General features: G+C 33.3%; 1 protein-coding gene across 1 annotated transcript in view; it reads left to right on the forward strand.

Moving 5' to 3' along the window:
- The window catches only part of SLC6A15 (solute carrier family 6 member 15), a 30833-nt gene extending 11919 nt beyond the window's left edge, over positions 1 to 18914 (forward strand). The window contains exons 5-11 of the mRNA XM_063075953.1: positions 2283 to 2393; positions 5523 to 5764; positions 5864 to 6056; positions 7734 to 7926; positions 10887 to 11046; positions 17278 to 17440; positions 18527 to 18914. Coding sequence (XP_062932023.1) covers positions 2283 to 2393; positions 5523 to 5764; positions 5864 to 6056; positions 7734 to 7926; positions 10887 to 11046; positions 17278 to 17440; positions 18527 to 18898 — 1434 coding nt within the window. The 3' untranslated portion in view covers positions 18899 to 18914. The remainder of the gene's footprint in view (positions 1 to 2282; positions 2394 to 5522; positions 5765 to 5863; positions 6057 to 7733; positions 7927 to 10886; positions 11047 to 17277; positions 17441 to 18526) is intronic.
- The last annotated feature ends 3402 nt before the right edge of the window (positions 18915 to 22316 follow it).

The following is a 22316-nucleotide window of genomic DNA, read 5'->3' on the forward strand; positions in this document are numbered from 1 at the left end:
AATGTGAAATAAAAGTAAAAAATAAAGTATAAAATAAAAAGTATATTTTTACTGGAAAAATCATAATCAACCCTTCCAGAATATTTCAGTGCATAACCTTCATTTTTCCCTTTAAAATAAGTAGGATTAGTGGAAGTCATTAAATCACTTATAAAGCAGCAAATTTGAGTTCTGTTAAAATTAAAAAAATAAGCTATTTTGCAAAAGCGAGTACATGCTTCTAGCTCACCTCAAGATTTGTGAAAAAGAATCATAGAAGGACAGAGAGCTTTAATTCAAGCGAGATCAAGGTGACTGACAAACTTAATGAATGCTAAAAATAGGCAGGGAGAATGAAAAAAAGTATCTGAAAGCATTCTGATACAGAAATCAATAAAGGTAGGTGAAGGAATGTAATTAAAGAATTAAGCCAATTTGGAATGATTGAAAATTTAAGTTTCCTTACAATTAATTAAAATATAATTATTTTTATTAAAATATTGATTTTTAAGTATGCTAAAATTTTATCTATAATATTTACTTTTTTCTCAGGACGTTCCGCATATGTTTAAATATGATTATTAAGTAGGTAAAACTACAGAGGAAGTGCAAGTTATTGTATTGCCTTATATTATAGGTTGTTTGTAATTACTCTTGGATTCAATTTCTTACCTGCCCGGCTATAGCTGTTTTTCCTCCATTCTTCCCACTTCCTTCCCTTTCTTTCACAGAAACATATTGTATAGCTACTGTGTGCCAGCACCTGTGTAAGGTGTTTGGGGTACAATAGTGAATAGGGGAGAAAAGGCCCTCAGCCTCACAGTAAATACATTAGACAATTCCAACATGCTAAGTGCTGTCAACAACAACAACAAAACAAACAAAAAAACCAAACAGGTAATATCATGGGTTCTTGGGCATACAGGAGGACAGATGGAAGCTATAGAATGGGAAAAGGCATAGATAGCCTAGATAGCGTTATTTTAGATGGTCAGGGAAGACCTGGAGAGAAGATGAAGATGAGACTTAAACAATGAGGAGGAGCGAGTCACCTTCAGATGAGAGAGAGCCATGCTTTAGACCAGGGCATATCCCTGCTGTGACCCTGAGGCAGGCTGAGCTTGGTGCACTCAAGGGTTGCAAGAACCTAGGGGGTCGGGGGTGGGGCTAGAGCTCAGCAGAGGGGACAGTGTTGGGTCTGGTGGGCAAGCCTTCCAGTGTAAGGCTTCTCAGGACAGAGGGAGGAATTAGCATTTTATTCCAGTGGTATTAGAAATTCCTAGAGTGTTTTAAGTAGGGAATGACATAATCTGAGTGGTAACCTAGAAACCAGTTAGGAGAACATTACAAATAGTCCAGGACTACTTCTAGACATTTGACTTCACCACTGGATGGATGGTGGGGCCATTTTCTGAAATAGAGATGGTTGGGAGCAGCTCTAGGGGAAATTCAGAAGTTCGCTTCTGGTCCTGAAAAATTTCAGAGACCTTTTAGCCTCCACATGGCTAAGTGTCTGGGTAAAACAGTTCCTTTTCTATAATAAATATTCGCTGACCTGTTTAATTTCATGGCAAAAAGTTCTGAAGCAGAAGATGAAACCTTTACGTGGTTAACTGTTCAGGTTCTAGAGGAGACTTAGCATAGGGACCGCTCTCTATTTTGGAAGCTTTACAGAACCATAATGGAACTGTGGTTAAAAGAAAAAAAAGCTTTGTCCTTTTTTTTTCTACTTAAAATAAAAGTGGGAATTTTTTAGGTAGATAGTGCTTGTTAGTTTCTGTCTTAAATATTGCTTGTTTTGTGAACAGTAAAGAATCGATACCATTCAAGTTATACCATACCTATGGACTATTTCAAAGGAGATTAAAGTTTGGATTTTTTAAAAAAATTTTTCATTATATCTGTAATAGTAACTTAAATAAGACTGATTCAAGACTAATAAGCCATTCTAGGCCGGCCCGTGGCTCACTCGGTAGAGTGCGGTGCTGATAACACCAAGGCCACGGGTTCGGATCCTATATAGGGATGGCCGGTTTGCTCACTGGCTGAGCGTGGTGCTGACAACACCAAGCCAAGGGTTGAGATCCCCTTACCGGTCATCTTTTTTTAAAAAAAAAAAAAAAAAAAAAAGACTAATAAGCCATTCTTAAAAGATAGCTTTAGAAGTAATTGATAGTATTATTAATCATACTGTAATTTATAGAACTGTCAATTTATAGAACAAAACACATGCAAGCTTAACTATAAATAAAGAATATAGTTGTTAGTGTGTTTCACCTATTTTTATTTTTCTTTCTTTGCAGATTATGTATTTTAGTTCTCTGTTTCCATATGTGGTACTTATATGCTTCCTAATCAGAGCATTCCTTTTAAATGGTTCACTTGATGGCATCCGCCATATGTTTACCCCTAAGGTATGTACTGTATTTTTATGTGAGGCTTATGATCATGAAAGCATTACATTTATTACTGAAATGTTCCCACAGTTAGACTTAAGGGCTAATTGTCGTAACATATGTACATTAGACTTTTAAATTATAGTTGTACTTTAACTGGCCTAGGGAAAAAAACAGAGCTTTCATATACCTATAATTACATCCATTTGTCTCCAATTTTAAGTGTCCCATTTTAGTTCAGGAGTAAGGCTATCAGTACTTAAACTTCAAAAATCCCTCTTTTATAATAAATTAACTTCTAATTTTTACACTGATAAATTTTGAACTTTTAAATTTTCATTTACTTTTTCCTCTCTATTTCAGTGGTTCTTAACCATTTTGTGTCAACCTTTGAAAACCAACCGTAAGATCTTCTTACCAGAAAAAACTTTAAGCATACTAATTTGCTTAGAGTCTCAGGAGGTTGACAGATCACCTAAAATCCATGAACCCAGGTTAAGAACTCTACTGTATTCTAAAACACTGTGTTAGAGAAAATCAGTGTTTCCTTGTTTTTGTTTGGTTTTGAGGTTTTGTACCTTCTGGAATAATATTTATAGTGGTCAATTTGGGAAGTTCTATAACTTTTATAGATGTATGTGCCTTTCAGGAAAATTCTCAGGCTTCATAGAGGGCTTAGGAGTTATACTCTGTCATTCATCTTAGTAGAGCTGAATTCAATACTGGGCACATTGAACCTAGTTAATCATACCTTGTGGACTTATAACTTGTTACATTGATTTGACAGGAAACAAAATAAGTTTTGGGGTGAATATATTTTTGTTATTCACCTGAATAAAGTTACACCTCCCTATTAGCTTGCTAATACTATCAGATATGGACATAAGATACTACTGTTCAAAGATACAACTTCAAAATTAGTTCAGAAATTGGAAGCTATCTGAAGGCTGAGTGTACAGCTAGCATCGTGCTGTGAGATTTGTGCAGAAGGGATTAGCTTCTCTGGAATTCTTTGTCACTCCTGGCAGCTGCCCTGATGCTGTGTAAAAGAAGCTGTGTTCTTTGTGTGTCTGGTTGTGAGTTGGTATTCATTCTGTAGTAGCAAAAATGCTGACATTGGTGTCTGCTTTTCTTGGCTAGTTCAAAAGTCCTGTTTAACATTTAGAGTTGTTAGAACTTCTCCATGAACAACTAGTTAAGATTAATAAATTTCAGCCCCATTATGATTTAAATCTGCTCCAAATGAGTCATACTTAATGACCAAAAATTGGAAAAAATGTTTTCAAATTTAAAACAACCAGATTCTGTGTGAATTGCTGGAATAGATCCTCTAAATTGGCAATTGCTGTGGCACAATTCTAAACATTTGATTTAAGTAGATATTTTAGAATTTAAATATTTTGATATAATACTTTTATATTGCTCCAGTATTTAAAATTATAACATAAGTTAACAATTTTTAACCTGGACTAGAGATCACTAATAAATGTTGTTAATTTTTTCTTCAGCTCATTTTTCATTGACTCTTGATAAAACACTATGTTTAGATCACTGTAGGATGTATAGTTAGTATAAAAATGGTAAGTAGTTGTAAATTACTTTTTAACTTACATTATTTATGTAGAGGAGAAAGTATCTAAGCACAGGAAATAGTCCTGAAACAGTAAATGGAAATTTAGTTAGGATATTGGAAGTAATCTGAATGTCTTCAGTAAACAGGTGTTTTCTGCCATCTAGTGGATAAAGTAGAGATAGACAGTTGAGTGTATTTCAGTGATCAACATTAATCGTAGAATGGCAATGGCGCAATGGCCAATAAACGATATGCATATTTTAGTCAATTATTTATAAATTATAAAAATAATCATGACTATGTCTCAAGAGCGCATTTTATAATTTTCCATAATAATAACTAAAATTAATTGACAATACATCTTAATATTTAAGAGAGCGTGGATTTTGGAATCTGTGTTCGGATTTCATCTCTAACCCAGAACTGCTGTATAACCTTGAGCAGATTACTTAAACTCTCTAAGACTCAGATAACAGCAGCAACGACTTCATGGGCTGTTGTGAATACTAAGGGAAATAGGCCATGAAAACTGTTTATCAGTGTGTCTGCCACTAAAGTTCATGTATGTTATCAATTATTGAGCACTTAAAGTGTGGTATGCACCCTGGTAAGTAATATGTTTCTTGTTATTCTCATCTGGCTGTTAAGGAAGGTGAAAATCAGAGAGAACCTGTCATTTACCCTAAATTATGCTATTTTAAAATTATTCATTGGCAGAATTAGGATCTGAAACTCTCTTTGGAACTCATGTTCTTAACCACGTTCGACATTGCTCCCAATAAGGGCAACTTCATTGCAATGGTAAAAACAGATAAATACCAATTTGAATACTGTTTATGGAGGTCAGTATTGGATATGGCTAATATTAATTGTTCCATTTAAAAGTTTTGATTATATACAGTGATAATCATCTAAGAAGTAAAGCACAGTTACTTGAAATATGTGTTCAGCACAGATTCAGAACATTAGAAATTTGGGTCTGAAAGGGTATCTTAAAGATGATGTAGTTGAATTTCTATTTGGAAGGAAAAGGTTTTCAGGAAACTCTTGAGTGAATAAATAATACATGCACGAATATGTAATGTACAAATAGTTCAACTCTATGAAATTTATAATTGTTATTGGTTTTAATCATTAGATTTCCACTAGAAAACACAAAACTTGGAGGATTAGTGAAGTAATCATTTAACTTTTATTGATAATTGATTTATTTTGCTTTGTAAAGAAAAGAAGCATAATGGGGAATAATTGGAGATAATTTTTCTTTCATATAGTCCTTCCGTGCTTTGTCTTATAAGATTTTAAAATTCCTATATAAGCAGAAAATCTCCATGTAAGTAAAATCATGTAAAGGCTTGCTAGTCTGTCTTATTCATACTCTTTATCTCTTTCCTAAATAAAAAAAATAAAATGGTTATTTCTGCTGAAGAGTAGATTATCTCCCAGATTTAAATAATCTGTTTGGGTGAATAAATATTATCATAATATTTATTAACAATAGAATAGTTACATATAAATTAATTATTTTGAAATATTATTTTGTAGCTGACTTCATTATATTTAATTTTAAACAGCTTGAAATGATGCTGGAGCCCAAGGTGTGGAGAGAAGCTGCTACCCAGGTGTTCTTTGCCTTAGGTCTGGGCTTTGGTGGTGTCATTGCCTTTTCAAGCTACAACAAGAGAGACAACAACTGCCACTTTGATGCTGTCTTGGTGTCCTTTATCAATTTTTTCACTTCTGTCCTGGCGACATTGGTGGTATTTGCAGTTCTAGGATTCAAAGCAAACGTCATAAATGAGAAATGCATTGCACAGTATGTATTTTAATTTTCATTTGCATTGAGTAGCATGACTGCATACAAAGTATATACCTGAGAACCCTAAATGCTCACTCATGTTATTCTATTTTTCAGAAATTCGGAGATGATCATAAAATTTTTGAAAATGGGAAATATTAGTCAGGATATTATTCCTCATCATATCAACCTTTCAGCTGTTACTGCAGAAGATTATCATTTAGTTTATGACATCATTCAAAAAGTGAAAGAAGAAGAGTTTCCTGTTCTTCATCTTAATTCCTGTCAAGTTGAAGATGAGCTAGATAAAGTTAGTAGGCCATAATTGAGCAATAAAATAATTATCATTCTGTTAAAATATGCATTATTCAGCAGACTTCTTTCAGAAAAACCGCCACTAAAATGGCTAGGGGAGACTGTACTGTTTCACAATTCACAGACTTCATTTCAAAGAACATGCTTTCTTAAATTATGATTTGCTTTACTTTAAAAAGCAATTTCATTGATTGAACGGCAATAATTTAAAGTATGAATATAAATAGATTTTTATCATAGAATGAAGAGTAGTCTGATACCTTCCTTGGTATAATATTTAATGCAGAATTTGAATTATGAATCATTTATTCATTGCATTACTGTTTTTTTGATGCATGAATAAGATTTGATATGGCCATTTTATTAGCCGTGTTTAACGAATCATGATTACATCTTCTTAGCCACTGTCACATATTTTAATAAACAAGAAATAGGTGAACATTAGAAAATGTTCTGGTAGTGACTGCCATTGTATTGTCAAAAAGGAAAATATAATGGATAAATTGACCATTAATCACTTGGCTATAAGATAGCTAAGTATACTTGAGACTAAACATAAAGAATCATGCATAGGAAAGTGTGGGCGAAGCCATCATTAATATAAAAACCTTGAATTCCATAAGCACAGATTAACTTACCTTTCAAAGGGTTTTTCATTTCATTTTGTTTTGTTTTTGTAATTCTTATTTATGTTGTGTTTATGAGATAACACAATCAACATGAGGTTGGTTTGAGGTAGTTTCTTAGGAGAAGTAAGTTGTTATTTTACAATTCAACATTTGTGATATTTATTTTTTATAAAAAGCCCCTTTGTTAATATTTGTTATCAATCACATTTTATTCTGCTTGATTAGAATCTTTGTCTTATTATCTATTTTATTATTAATTTTGACTGGAAATTTACTTTGTCTCTTAAATTATGAAACAAGCATATCAGCCCCAATTTTTTTTTTTAGCCGGAAAGTAGGAATATCAGAAGTAGAAAAAATGAAGATGTATTTTTATTTTAAGATTGAAAATGGACTTTTTATAATCTAGTTATTCTGATAACACCATTTTATTTTGCATTCACATTTTTCTTTTAAATTAAAACAAGTTTATTATTCAAAGTCTATATTTTCTTTATACCAATAGCTTAAGCCACTATGAGGTAAGGTAAAACTAAATATTTTCTATCTTTATATATAGCCCCAAAATAGTTGTATATATATTTGTACTTATATACAAGAGTAATTCAAAAAGTTTTTGGAAAAATAAAATTGAAAGATAATATGCATCTTTCCATGAACTTTTTGAAGTACACTCTTATCTGTGATAATAAATCACTATTCATATTCATGAGCTTTAACCAAACCAAAAACTATTGTGTATTCTTGAATATGATATATCATTCCAGGATCATTGTGAAATATTTAGAACACAACACAATATATCTGTGTACCCTGTTTAGTATATCTAAACAGAGTTTCCTTATTTGAGTCCACTTGATCTAATTAAATCTACATTCTGAAAATGAGAACACGATCTAACAGGTTAAAGGGTGATGTCCAGATGTTTATTTCCAGTGGCCCTTGGCCAGTATTCAAAAATTTCCCTCCCTTTTGTAATTGATTTATAGAGCCATTGTATCATATTACTCTGTATTAATGCTGTTATTTTGCATATTTTACAGGCTGTTCAGGGGACTGGTTTAGCTTTCATTGCCTTTACAGAAGCGATGACACATTTCCCTGCATCTCCCTTCTGGTCAGTGATGTTTTTCCTCATGCTGATAAATCTAGGGCTTGGCAGCATGTTCGGAACCATTGAAGGGATCATTACTCCTATTGTGGACACTTTCAAAGTGAGGAAAGAGATTCTTACTGGTGAGTTTTTTACGTATTGGACATTTCATTGAACTGAAACAGGCACTTTATTTTTTTGGTGAGAGATTAGATATGGAAACAGAAAAGTGTTGTAAGATTTGAGGTTTTATTAATGTATTTATTACTATTTATTTATTATTTTATTTATACTCATATCTATAATATATAAATATTATGCTTAATGTAGATTAGATTTAATTGTTCATTAATGATTACTTATTTTGTTACTATTTATTAATAGTAATGTGATTATTATGAATTACTGACACTGGAATAAAGTCATAGAATGTTCATGTATAATTTTTATACAAGTCAAATAATTATAGAGAAGTTCACATCTAATATTCCTTATCCAAAAAGTGCATAGTTGAAAATGTTAAACCTAATCCTGTTCCCACGTACAATAGCAATTGTGGTTTACTAGTAGTTAATGTCTTTAGGTAGGAAAGAAAAATAAAACAACTGATCAGTGTGGAAAGTTGTTAATATGTACAAACTGCCAGCGATTACCCAAGTACCAGTTCTGTGCTGCACCATTCTTGAATTTGGGGGATGTAAAGGATATGAGAAAAATTGTAAGAGAGACACAGAGATATAAAAAAGCTTCTTTTCCAAAATTAATAGTACTAAAATTAAAATCAGGTTGGGTAGATAAGACTTGTATTATATAATATGATGATAGAGAGCATGATGGGGGTTGTACATAAGAATTCAGAAGAGGCGAAGTCATCTAAATATGTGATGGAACTGCCAGAGGAAAAATAGAGGTTGAATTGGAAAGGTTAGGGTCTTCTCAGGAGCCAAAAAATAGCTGTAGTAAACATATATAAACAGAGTTAAAGGAAACAGTAAAGGAGCTAGCCAGACCAGAGTGCAGGAACAGTAGTTGTAGGTGATGTAAAATAAGACTGGGTAAAAAATATATTGGTGACCTTGAACACTGGGCAGTGACAGGCAAGCTCCCCAAGGCTCTGATTTTAGCCCTGAAAGATTTAGTAATAAATAATGTGTAAATAATTCTCAAATATATACCTTTATCATTTACTTCCCTGCTAAGTGTGTGTGTGTGTGTGTGTGTGTGTGTGTGTGTGCGCGCGCGTGCGCGCGCATATGTGGATAAAAATTTCAACAATCTGTTACATATTTATATCAATGTATTCTCGACTCAGCTGAACAAATATAAAAAAAGCTTTTTAATTTTCTCCCAGAAGCAGTTTCTACTTCTGAATATCAAAATCAATACCCTGCCTGACATGCAGGCTAAAAAAAGTCGTTTTTGCATTTTTATTTTTGCATTCTTGCTTTTGCACTCTTATCTTACCCCATATCTGTACCATCCTCTCCTATAGCAAAGGGCTTGCAATATTAAGGGAAAAGTAACATTGTAGAGGGAAAATCACACAAGGTAGTATTTGCTGACTCCTACTGGGACACTTATTTGGAAAGAGCAAAGGGGAATGCACTGTCTTCTCCCATTTCCTGTCTTTTGAGATCATGCCTATATTTCAAGTCATATCTGACCTCGATGAAATGTTACCTCATCACCTTTGTTATGTGTGTTTTTTCTTCTTTAGTACAGTAAAACTTAGAAAAGTGAATTCATTATATTTTCCTCCTACATCTCCAGCAAAACTCTTTCTGTCTGTGTCACTTAGAAGGCACTTTCTTCATATTTGCGTCATGCTATGGTGTAAGGAGAATGTGAAAGTGACACAGACTATGGAATCAGACAGACTTGGGTGCAAATCCAAACTCTGATACTTCCAGCTGGAGACTTTGAGTACAATGCTTAAATTCCTCAAGGTCATTTCTCCCATCTGTAGAGTAAAGATAGCAATACATTATTCAACTGGAATTAAGTGACATAATAATAATTCACTGTATACTGTGATAAGAATTTAAATTTAATATGCACTAGACTCCAAGTAAATGTCACTTTTCCTTTTCTACATTATAAGTTTACAAATGCCTTTCCTTTACATATGTTGTAACTCACAGTGCTAGTATAGTGCTTAGGAGATGGAGGTAATGGCTTAATGTAACGCATAATTACCGAGGTTGTCAGAGAACCCTCATGTGATTGAATCCGTAGATGTCCATTTTCTCCTCCCCTTAACTGCTGTCTCCTACTCTACTTCCTTCAGTTTTAAGGTTTCTCTGCTAAGAGTATGAGAGAATAAAGAGACTAACAAACATATGGGAATATTACATGGCTTCCAAAAGCCTCTCTCAGGTTTTATATTAATGGTAGCTGGTCAGAAGTTTATGCACCTGTTTCTTAGATATTACTGGGGAAATTCCATTAAGATGTTTTTTCTTAGTTTTTACTTGGATAGTCAGATTGCTTGATCCTGTCATAATTAGTTTCCAAATTAATCTGTTTAGGCAAGATAAAGATATAAGCATGGGTTCGTGCTGAGGCTAGCTCTGATCAGATTTTTCTATTTATACTTCAAAGATAACCATCTTTTAATCAAATATAAAAGTACATGTTTCACAATTTTTTATTATAAGCCACATTAGTCTCATTATTAATTTAAAAATTCCATATAGATTTCAACATTATATAACTTTGTTACAGGTAGAAATGACCTATGCATATTTGCTGCCTAAAAAGGTCACTTTACTATTAGTAAGAGAAGTAGGGTGTGGACATTTATACTTTTAAAATTTTCTCTCAATTTTGCCTCATTTATTATTTGTGTTTGGTAAATAAGTTTCACAGTCTCAGGAGACGAGGTGCTGTTTATGTATTTATATTAAAGCTGGGGCTAAACCCGGGTATCCTAACTTCCAATATGTCATATTCTATAGTATCAGGAAAGGTATTTTCTGTTTATATAATTGACATGGTATAAAAGATAAAAAATATTGTTTGACTGTAATATTTTATAATGAAGTTGAAAAGATGTGACTTTGAATAGGGGCTCATTATTTTTTCATTTATTCCTTTTGTCTAGTTATATGTTGTCTTCTGGCATTTTCTATTGGTCTGATATTTGTGCAGCGCTCTGGAAATTACTTCGTTACCATGTTTGACGATTATTCTGCTACACTGCCTCTGTTAATTGTAGTCATTTTGGAGAATATTGCTGTATGCTTTGTTTATGGCATAGATAAGTAAGTATATTTGCTTTTATGCATTCATTTTTCATATCTACATTGAAAAGACCAATTATCAATATCACTTAGTGGAGAAGGGAAATAAATGGAGGGAAAAGTTCTTTAAAAAATCATGTCTTTTGTGGGCTCTTATTCATTCAACAATTTTAGTATAGTTCCCTCAGTGGATAAGTAGTTAGAATTGTGTAGACTGTAATATCATCTAGAATTCTGGAGCCTTGATTTAATTCTGGTTCTAAAAGAGAAACTTCTAAGATCTAGTGAGTATTGGCTATGATCCAAGAGCTCTAAGTTCTTTGAGGTATTATTGCTATCTACATTTCACAGATGAGGACATCAGACTTAGAGAGACACCAGGTGACTTGCTCATCACATACCTGGAAAGCAGGAGACCTGGGCTTCACAGTCATTTCTGTTTAACTCGAAAGCCTATCTTCTCATTATTTTGCTTAGCTGGTTTATAAGAGGAATGTGATTGTCATAATGCCTTATGTAGAAGAACAGTTTTGGAGAACAATATATCCTTCTTTGAGATATACAAATAATTTTCTGCACACAAATGTCATATTTATATAAAGTCATTACTTGAACTCACTATATGCCTAACCTCTGAATTATGTACCAGCTTGATGTGAAAAGTATATGTATTTGATATTAAATGAAACATCAGGGTAATCTCAGGGGAAAAATGATCTTTGAAGGCTTTGTCTAATATTTCTTAAAGTCATTGCTTCAATTTCACAAATATAGATGGAGAGGCAGTAAGATCATCAAGCTTATTACAGCTCAGTGTAAAATAGGAATGAGTGCACATTGAGTGAAGACCAGAGTCCTCTTAAGACACAGAAAGAATATTATTGGTATTGAATGAGTTTTATGACAAAGCTTAGAGGATGTTTTTCATTACTGTCAAAAGCTCCAGGCCAGGAAGGATAGGGGAATTTACATTTAATAATCATGTACTATATGAATATAGCAATGACAGTAATATCTATCTGACATGCATTAACTCTTAAGCCTCATAAACACATTCTGTAGATGGCAAATAAGCAAATTAAGGGATGCTTCACATCATATGTCATCAGAGAAATGCAAATTAAAACAATAATGAGAGACCACGGCACATCTGTTAGAATGTCCAACACCTAGGACACTGATAGCACAAAATGATAGAGAGAATGTGGAACAAAAACTCTCATTCATTGCTGGGGGGAATGTAAAATGGCAAAGCCACTTTAGAGGACAGTGTGTGGCAGTTTCTAACAAAACTAAACATACTCTTACTATATTATCCAGAAATCACACTCATTGGTATTTACCCAAAGGAGGTGCAAACTTTGTCCACATAATAATCTGTACATGAATGTTTATAGCAGCTTTATTTATAATTTCCAAAACATGGAAGCAATCAAGATGTCCTTCAGTAGGTAAATGGACAGATAAACTCTGGTAAATCCAGACAATGATATATTATTCAGCACCAAAAAGAAGTGAGCTATCAAGCCATGAAAAGACATGGAGAAAATTTAAATGCATATTACTAAGTGAAAGAAGCCGTATCTGAAAAGGCTACATATGGTATGATTCCAACTCTATGACATTCTGCAAAAGCCAAAACTAGGGAGATAAAAAGATCAGTGGTTGACAGAGACTAAGGGGAGAATTAGGGAGGACTAGTTAGAGGACAGAGGATTTTTAGGGCAGTGAAACTACTCTGTATGATACCATAATGGTGGATACATGTTGTCCATTTGTCCAAACCCATAGAATGTACCACACCAAGAGTGAACCCTAATGTACACCAAAAACTCTGGGTGGTGATCATGTGTCCTTGTATGTTAATCAGTTGTAACAAATGTACCACTCTGGTGGAGGATGCTGATATTGGGGGAGGCTGTACATGTGTGGGGTGGGAGTATATGAGAAATCTCTACCTTCAGCTCCATTTTATTATGAATCTAAAATTGCTCTTAAGAAAATAAAGTCTATATTAAAAAACTAGTCTGCGGTAACTAACATCACTAATATCTTAAAGTTAGAAAAGTGGCCCTTCTTGTACAGGGGGATACAGCATGTTAATTGTAGACCCAGGACTTTCACCTAGACCTTGATTTCAAATCCAGGATTCTCTATCCTATCCCAAACTACCCCCAGCTTCTAACCTGCACCACGATGGAATCTGATACTGTTCTTGGTCTGATCTATGAATCAGCAAATTCATAATTTAGATTATATTTAAACAGTTCATCATTTATGATAGCCATATTACACAATATATCTTTCTGATAGTATTCCTAAATAAAAATAGTTATAACAGGAGAAAAAATACTACCAATAATAGATAGATGCATCTATTGAATTCCTACTGTATGTGAGGTAGTGTAGCTCTGCATACATTTTTTATGATCCTAACAATAACACTCCAAGGTAGGTATTACACTATCTTTTTTGAAAATGTCAAAAATGAAGCACAGAAAGACTAAGGTATGCATTAAAAGATGGCAGAAATATATTTGAAATGAGGTTTTTTTGATCTCCACAGCTCGTATTTTGTCCGAGGGGCAGGTATATAATTCTCACATCAAAAATGCTCTAATTTACTTACTTTTCCCTCCTTTAAGATTCTGGAGCAAGTCTGTTCTTTCTGCCCACCTTCACAATTTCATGAGTTCAATTTTGCTCTATGTTCTCTGCAACTTTTCCACAGAAAAGGTTGAGAGGAAGCAGTCAAAACCTAAACTTTTTACACAGCAGGTCTGAATGCAGAAAAAGAAAATATCAAAGTATAGCAATTTAGGGGTTAGGCAGAAATATGAATTTAAAAAACTTGAAAAGGAGGATTCTGTGAAGCTGAAAGTGATGGCAGCATAGTTTTTGTATTTCTCCAAATCTCATTAAGAAGAAAAGAAAAATAAAAAGAATGAAATAGCAAAACCACAGACCCATGGATATTGGCAAGAAGATACTCCCGAGAACTGTCAAATGTGAGAGGTAGGGACAAATTGATAGCCATAGACCTGTGTGGGAGATGTCATAGGATGTGCATCTGGGCTTCTGACACCTCCTTAATCATCTGTAATCATCTCTGAAAAGTGAGCCATTATGGAAAGCAGGATGGAGGTTCCTCAAAAAATTAAAAATAGAACTACCATATGTACAGCAATCCTTCTACTGTGTATATATCTAAAGGAAATGAAATCAGTATATTGAAGAGCTATCTGCACTCCCATATTTATCACAGCACTATTCACAATAGCTGAGATATGGAATCAACCTAGGTATCCACCAAAGGATGAATGGATAAAGAAAATGTGGTGTAAATACACAATGGAATACTATTTGACCATAAAATCCTGCCATTTATAACAGCACGGGTGACCCTGGAGGACATTATGTTAAGTGTAATAAGCCAGGCATATAAATATCATGTGATGTCACTCATATGTGGAATCTGAAAAAGTTGATCGCATAGAAGTTAAACAGTAGAATAATGGTTATAGAACAATGGTTACCTGAGTCTGAGGTGGTTAGGAGAGAAGGGAGATGGGAAGATGTTGGTCAAAGGATCATAATTGCAGTTAGAGAGGAGGAAAAATTTTCAAGAGATCTATTGATCAGCAAGGTGAATATAATTGATGATATATTGCATTCTTGAAAAATGTAGAGTAGATATTATGTGCTCTTACAACAAAAATAACTGAGATAATGTATTTCTTAATTAGCTAGATTTAGCCTTTCTGCAATGTATATGTACTTCAAAACATCATGTTATACATGACAAAAGCACACGATGTTATCTGTCAATTAAAAAAAATTGTGACATGCTAATCTGAAGACAATGACCTAAATTAGGAGGAATTTTATAGGATCCTTGCCCTCATTTAAAGAAATGCAAAGGGATCAAAATGCAGTAAGATCACTAGTGCTGGAGCAGTCTGGTCTTGAAAAACTCTTGAAACTAACAAACCAAAGTTTCCTTCCAAGACAAAGCTCTGCACCTAAGTGAAAGTGATGAGAGTAAAATCCGAATTGAGCAAGGCAGAGACAATAATAAGGGCAATGCAAAAAGAAAGTCCAGATAAGTAGGAGGAGGAGAGGGGAGGCGGTAGATCAGAGACATTATAAGGCCAAACTTTGATTACTTTGCAGAAAAAGAGATGATGTGCTCATCACTCCCTCCTAAAGATGCAGGAAAATTCATTTTACTTAAATGTGGTCAAGTCTTAAGAAAAGTCATTTTATGAAAAAGGATGAAAGGAGCAGAGTAATATTCCTGCAGAAAACAAAAGCACACAGCAGGACAGATGAAAAACTATTTCAAAATAAGCTGAAAAAAACTTTCCAAACTGATAGCCACCACAAAAGGACAGCATATATTAGAATTATTTAAAATTACTAAAATGTGATAAAGAAAAGGAAGGTTTGAATATAGAGGTGGTAGAACTCAGCAAATGATTGTGAATAAAATAAAAACACTTCAGAAATGAAGATCAGATTGAAAGAAACACGAAATAAGCACATAATAAGCTAATTCCACAAGAATTAGAAGATAGGAAAAAGGAATTATTTTTTTAATCAAGAAGAAATAGTAAAAGATCTAACAAAAAGAAACAGAAATTAAGGAAAGAGTATTCAACATATATATTAGGGTACTTCAAAAAATTTGTGGATTCGTATTTTAATTCTATTTTCCATGAACTTTTTGAAGCACCCTTGTATAATGAAGGTTTCTAAAATCAGTGACCAGAAAAATTAGAAAACTATATTTCAAGAAAGTTAACTGAAATAAATGACAGCTTGAATGTTGAAAGGGCACAGGATATACTTGGAAAGTTAGGCATAATTGCCAACACATGCACATAGTCTAGGTTATTAGTACCTCAAGAAAAAAAGAAAAATCAGGGCATCCAGGTCAAAATAAACAAACAAAAAAAAGCTAAGTCATTAATAAGAGGAAAATCTGATTGTCCACAATCTTTTTTTGGCACAGTATTGTCATTTGACATATTTATGGTATTCAAGAAAAGAAAATATAAGTTAAAGATTTTAAATACAGCCAAACTGACATTCAAGTAGAGTGACCACAGACAATCCCAAATATGCAGGAACTTGGGGAATATAATTATTATGATCCTTCTTTGTAGAATCAACCAGAGAACTAGCTTTAGAAAACCAAAAAGTCTCCAGAAATAGCAATACAAGGACTGATGGGTGAGCAGCAAATATCTTTCTTTAGGTAAATAATAAAGGGAGATTAACTAGCACATAATGGCCGTATGCTCTGACAGTGTCACATCATACACCTCAAAATGGTGAATAATATTGTATATTATGTAAATTATACCTCAATAACCTGACTTTAAAAATCCATTGTAAGTCTAATCATGACTCTAGGTCTAAGTACTAACTTTTGGGAAATAGAATGGATCAGACATAGCTGTGAAGCAGCGTGGTGGGGATGCAGTGAGCAAAATCCAAACTGGGAAACTATGACAAAGTACCCAGTTAATTCAACAAAAAGTTGGAAGAAACAAAATGAGATGGAGGAGGAACCTAGAGATAAAAAATGGACTTGAGAAATCAATTAGTTACAATATGCGGACCTTCTGTCAATTCAAACAAGCAGACTATAAAAAGAATTGAGAATTCAGAAAATGTAAATACCAGTTAGGGACATTTGATGATACTAAGAAATTATTACTATGTAAAAAAACAAGATAAGGAATTTTTAATGCACAGCAAATATTGTGTTCATAGAATAGAAAGTTATCAGTAAGTAGGAGGAGACTTTTCAATAATTGGCTTAAAAGCGTTTTCATTAAATGAAAATTATAGTATTTAGACCCACATGTCACAACAGTCACAACAATTTCTTGAACTTGTTAAGACAGGTGAAAAGATATGATGTTGATGGGGGAAGAGAGAGGGGAGAAAAGGAATAATTGGTAAAGGGACACGAGAATCAACTACACTGTATATTGATAAATTAAAATAAAAAATGAAAAAGAAAAAAATGATATATGAGAAACATAAAAAAAGAAAATTATAGTATTTAACTGGTTTCACTTTGCCTTATAAATTTCATCTTCCAATATGAATTTTTGATTCAATGTAAAATGTCATCGGGTACTCATGTCTAAATCTCTGTCAAACCATTGATTAATTGCACATTTTTAAGGTATAGCAATATTTACTCGAGGAATAATTAAATCCTTTCTTTTTATTTAGGTTTATGGAAGATCTAAAAGACATGCTGGGTTTTGCTCCCAGCAGATATTACTACTATATGTGGAAATATATTTCTCCTCTAATGCTATTATCATTGCTAATAGCTAGCATTGTGAATATGGGATTAAGTCCTCCTGGTTATAATGCATGGATTGAAGATAAGGTAAAATACACAATAAGGAAGTTAAATTATAAAAATAGGTATATAAAAGGCCAATTTAGAGTTTTTTGTCTTTTGGTTTTTTCACAATATTTTTTGCTGTTTGATGAATGATGTTGCTTTTATGCAATGATCTTAAGATTGTTTTGTACCCTAAACATCTATGATTTTTTGTATACATTGTGAATTTCTTTAATGCATGGAAACACTGACCTTGTCCTTTATTTATTAACATTGATAAGCCAATAATTTGGGGGCTTTTGGCTCTAGAAAACATTAATGAAACTTCCAGAATTATTTTTCTTGCATAAATGTATTAAATTGTATGCCAGATACAATATAATAATGAAAATATGCATTAGCCTTGTAAACATAATTTAAAATAAATGTTGAAGTAAAATTTTTATAACTTTTATATTAGCAGACTATTTCAACTTCTGTTCTCAAGCTGCAATAGGCACATAATAATATAATCATGAGGTATATATTAGCCATTATAAAATCAGAGTGCTTATTTTTCAGATATGTCTCTGACCTTTTACTATCCTATGGTCAACAATTCTATATAATAACAGCTAAAGTCATGACTGAGGCACAAGCAAGTCCATTATCCCTTACCAAAACCCTTGGGGCCAGATGTGCTTCAAAATTTAGGTTTTCAGATTTTAGAAAAATGATATGTAACAGGTATCTGTTGCTTGGTAACAAACTACCCCAAAACTTAATGACTAAAAGCAATGCCAGTTTATCATTTCTTACCATTCTTGGGTGAGCTGGGCAATTCTTTGGTCTTGCCTGAGTGCTCATGCAGTTGCAATAAGTTTGGAGAGCTGGGGTGTCTCTCAAGGTGATCTTTCAATCTTGGCTTCTTCCAAGCATCATGATCTCAGGGCAGTATTCTAAGAAACAGAAGCAGAAATTGCAAGGCTTTTAAGACCTAATCTTGAAAGTTGCTAACTGTCACTTCCATAGCTTTCTATTGGTGAAAGCAAGACACAAAGCTAGCCCAGATTCTTTGCTTACAAACCTGAGACAATTTTTTTTTTTATGTAGGTGCAGAGTATATTAATTTTTTTTAAATTTTAACAGGCATCCGAAGAATTTCTGAGCTATCCAACGTGGGGAATGGTTGTCTGTATTTCTCTGATGGTCTTTGCGATCCTTCCCGTCCCGATAGTCTTCGTTGTTCGTCGCTGCAACCTCATAGATGACAGTTCTGGTAATTTAGCATCTGTGACCTACAAGAGAGGAAGGGTCCTGAAAGAGCCTGTAAACTTAGAGGGAGATGATGCAAGCCTTATTCATGGAAAGATATCAAGTGAGATGTCATCTCCAAATTTCGGTAAAAATATTTATCGAAAACAGAGTGGATCACCAACTTTCGATACTGCTCCCAATGGACGGTACGGAATAGGGTACTTGATGGCAGATATGCCAGATATGCCAGAATCTGATTTGTAGCTGGGAGAAAAAATCAGTGGGTTTTATTTGGTTCATTTTTATCAATTAACATTGGCTCCACTAAGAGAAGCATTAGACTTCACTTATCAGAGGGCGATCTCAGGTGTTCCATGGCTGTGATCTTTAATCCTAACAGGATATGTCAATTCAACTAGAGCCTTCCTTTGGATTCTTTGGTTTACATTTTTGCAGAAAGGATAACAGAGAAAGCTTACAATCACTGAGGTCCATGTTTGTCAGGATTTTTAAAAGTACTTTTGGTGTATTTTCAAGTATTTCTATCTCTTACAAAAACAGGTGTTACCTCAGTTTCTAATAATTTCTGGATTTAATAGTATTGGCAATTCAAAAATGGTATACCTTAAAATTTATAAGTTTGCCTTCAGGATAAATCCCAGTATTACAATGAGCAGTTCTGTAAGTTGGTGCCTCTCAGCACATTTTCATTAATATATTGTGTAGATACGTTATACTTATTTTGGTAGAATTGATATCTTCTTAGGTAATTAGCTGAAGAAAACTGCAAAATATTTTCTTATGTAATAGCTGTATAGAGCAATAGTATCAAAGAATAAGGAGGCAGTAATGCTGGGATAAAAGATTAGATGCAGAGGTAACTGAGAATCATGTCAGTGATGGATGTATATTTTGTGTAAAATATGTGTGTGAAAATGATCTAGGAGTGAGTCACTCAGCACTCTCAAGAATTATGCAGATACTGCATTTTTCTTATGCCGTGTGCCTAAAAACCTACTTGATAATTTATTGTGGCTTCAAGATTACTCATAGTATATTTATATACTTGCAATGTATATAAATGTATATTAGTACTCTAAGTACTGATTTGAAACTTGAAGCAAGATGGCATTTTATTTCATATATTTCTGTTTTGCTTCTGTTTTATGCAAATATAAATCCTTTTTTTAAGTGATTGTTAAAATTGTATGGCATTACATTTTAATCTACAAATAAACAAAGTTAAAAGATAATATTTGTTTTTCACGTTGATTTTCCTTGTTATCACCTGAACTGGACTTTCTTGCATTTCAGTCAGCACTTTAGGCATTTCATAATAATTGATCACCACATTTCAAGTAGGCTTCATAGATTGATTAGTAGAGCTACCACTACTTTAGAAACAAAAGAAAATAAAGTATTATAGTTACATAGTCTTGTAATGTAGTTTCATGATTCTTGAAAAAATACTCATATCCTCCCAGGAAACCATGTGTACAGTTGATTGCTTGCTGGATCGGTACTGTTTCTGAAGTGTAAAAAAATATGATGATTTTTTAATGAAACTGTTGTATGTATGAAATTAGATGAAGCAGAGGAACACCATCAAGTACCATCTAGTTAAAAGGCTTTTATTTATAACTATCTAACCTCAATATCAGTTACATTTTAGCAATAATAATGGATATAACCACAATATAGGTAAGGGTAGTACACATACCAAAAGTCATGTATAATAAACCCAATATCATCCTGAATGGGGAAAAACTGAAAGCTTTTCCTTTAAGAACAGGAACTAGACAAGGATGCTCACTCTCACCACTCCTATTCAACATAGCATTTGAAGTACTAGCCAGAGCCATCAGGCCAGAAAAAGAAAGAAATGGCATCCCGATTGGAAAAGACGAAGTCAAATTGGCACCGTTCACTGAAGACGTGATCCTATATATAGAAAAATCCATAACCTCTACCAAAAAACTTCTAGAGCTGATAAATGATTTCATTAAAGCTGCAGGATACTAAATCAATACACAAAAATCAGAAGTGTTCGTATACAACAACAACGAACAAGCAGGAAAAGAAATCAAGAAAGCAAGCCCATTTACAATAGCTACCAAAATAATAAAACACCTAGAAATAAACTTAACCAGAGAGGTGAAAGATTTCTACAATGAGAACTACAAAATTCTCTTGAAAGAAATTATAGAGGACACTAAAAGATGGAAAGACATTCCTTGTTCATGAATTGGAAGAATTAACATTGTGAAAATGTCCATTCTCCCCATATCCATTGATTTATTCTTGTCCAATATTCTTGCTCTGCTATAAATATACATTAACAGACTGCATTGCAGAATTCAAAATATTAGTTCCACTGGTGACTTAAATTTTTAGTGGTTTTTTTTTTTTTTTACATATTCTTGGATATTGTGTTTTGTATCACTTTAAAATTTTTTTTTTTTTTTTTTTTTTTTTTTTTTTTTTTAAAGATGACCGGTAAGGGGATCTTAACCCTTGACTTGGTGTTGTCAGCACCACACTCAGCCAGTGAGCGAACCGGCCATCCGTATATGGGATCCGAACCCGGGGCCTTGGTGTTATCAGCACCGCACTCTACCGAGTGAGCCACGGGCCGGCCCCACTTTAAAATTTTTAAATATCTTTTAAATAGGCAATATATTCACATTATACATAACTCAAAAATTATAACAATTTAGTGTAAAGTACGAGTCTACACATTACATAAATCACAGCATTCTGTATTCTCTCTTCTACATCTTACTTATTTTAGTGAATAATTTATTTTGGATATTGTTTCATATGAAGACACATAGATCTGCCTCATTATTTCAGAAGTGGAATTAGTATAAATTTTATTTTTGTGGTGAAGCAATATTATCTTATAATTTATAAGGTACCCCAATATTTAAAAGTTTGCAGCAAATGCTTAACCTGGCAGCATTTAACACAACATGGTAATACATTGCCAAATAGCACCATCCCTGTTCTCTCCTTCTCTTGCTAGGAGGGCTCTTTTAAAAAATTGTATATTTTTAAGATGTAGAACATGGTGTTTTGAGGAACATATACATAGTGAAATGATTACTACAGTTAAGCAAGTTAGCCTGTTCATCTCATTCCCTAGTTATGTGTGTGTGTTAAAAGCATCTAAAATCTACTCTATTAGCAAGTTTTCAGCACACACTACAATATCACCAACTATAGCCCTCATACTTTACATTCACTCTCTAGACTTATTCATCCAATGTAACTGGATGTTTCTTCCTTTTAACCTACTTCTCCCTGTTTCCTTCCCCTCTATGCCCTTGGTAACACACTGTGTTTTCTCTCTCTCCTATGCATTTTTGTATATTACCTTTTTTTTTTTTTTTTTTTTTTTAGATTCCACACATAGGTAAGATCATGCAGTAATTGTCTTTCTGTGTCTGGCTTATTTCACTTAGCATAATGTTCTTGGGATTCATTCATGTTGTTGTAAATGGTAGTATCTCTTTTTTTAAGGCTGAATAATATTCCATTGTGTACATGTATATCACAATCTCTTTATCCATTTATTGACTGATGGACAGTTAGGTTGTTTCCATATCTGAGCTATTGTGAGTAATGTTTCAATGAACATGGGAGCACAACTATACCTATGAGGTGCTGATTTCATTTCCTA

Source organism: Cynocephalus volans, chromosome 12, assembly GCF_027409185.1.
Source record: "Cynocephalus volans isolate mCynVol1 chromosome 12, mCynVol1.pri, whole genome shotgun sequence".
Classification (NCBI taxonomy): Eukaryota; Metazoa; Chordata; class Mammalia; order Dermoptera; family Cynocephalidae; genus Cynocephalus; species Cynocephalus volans.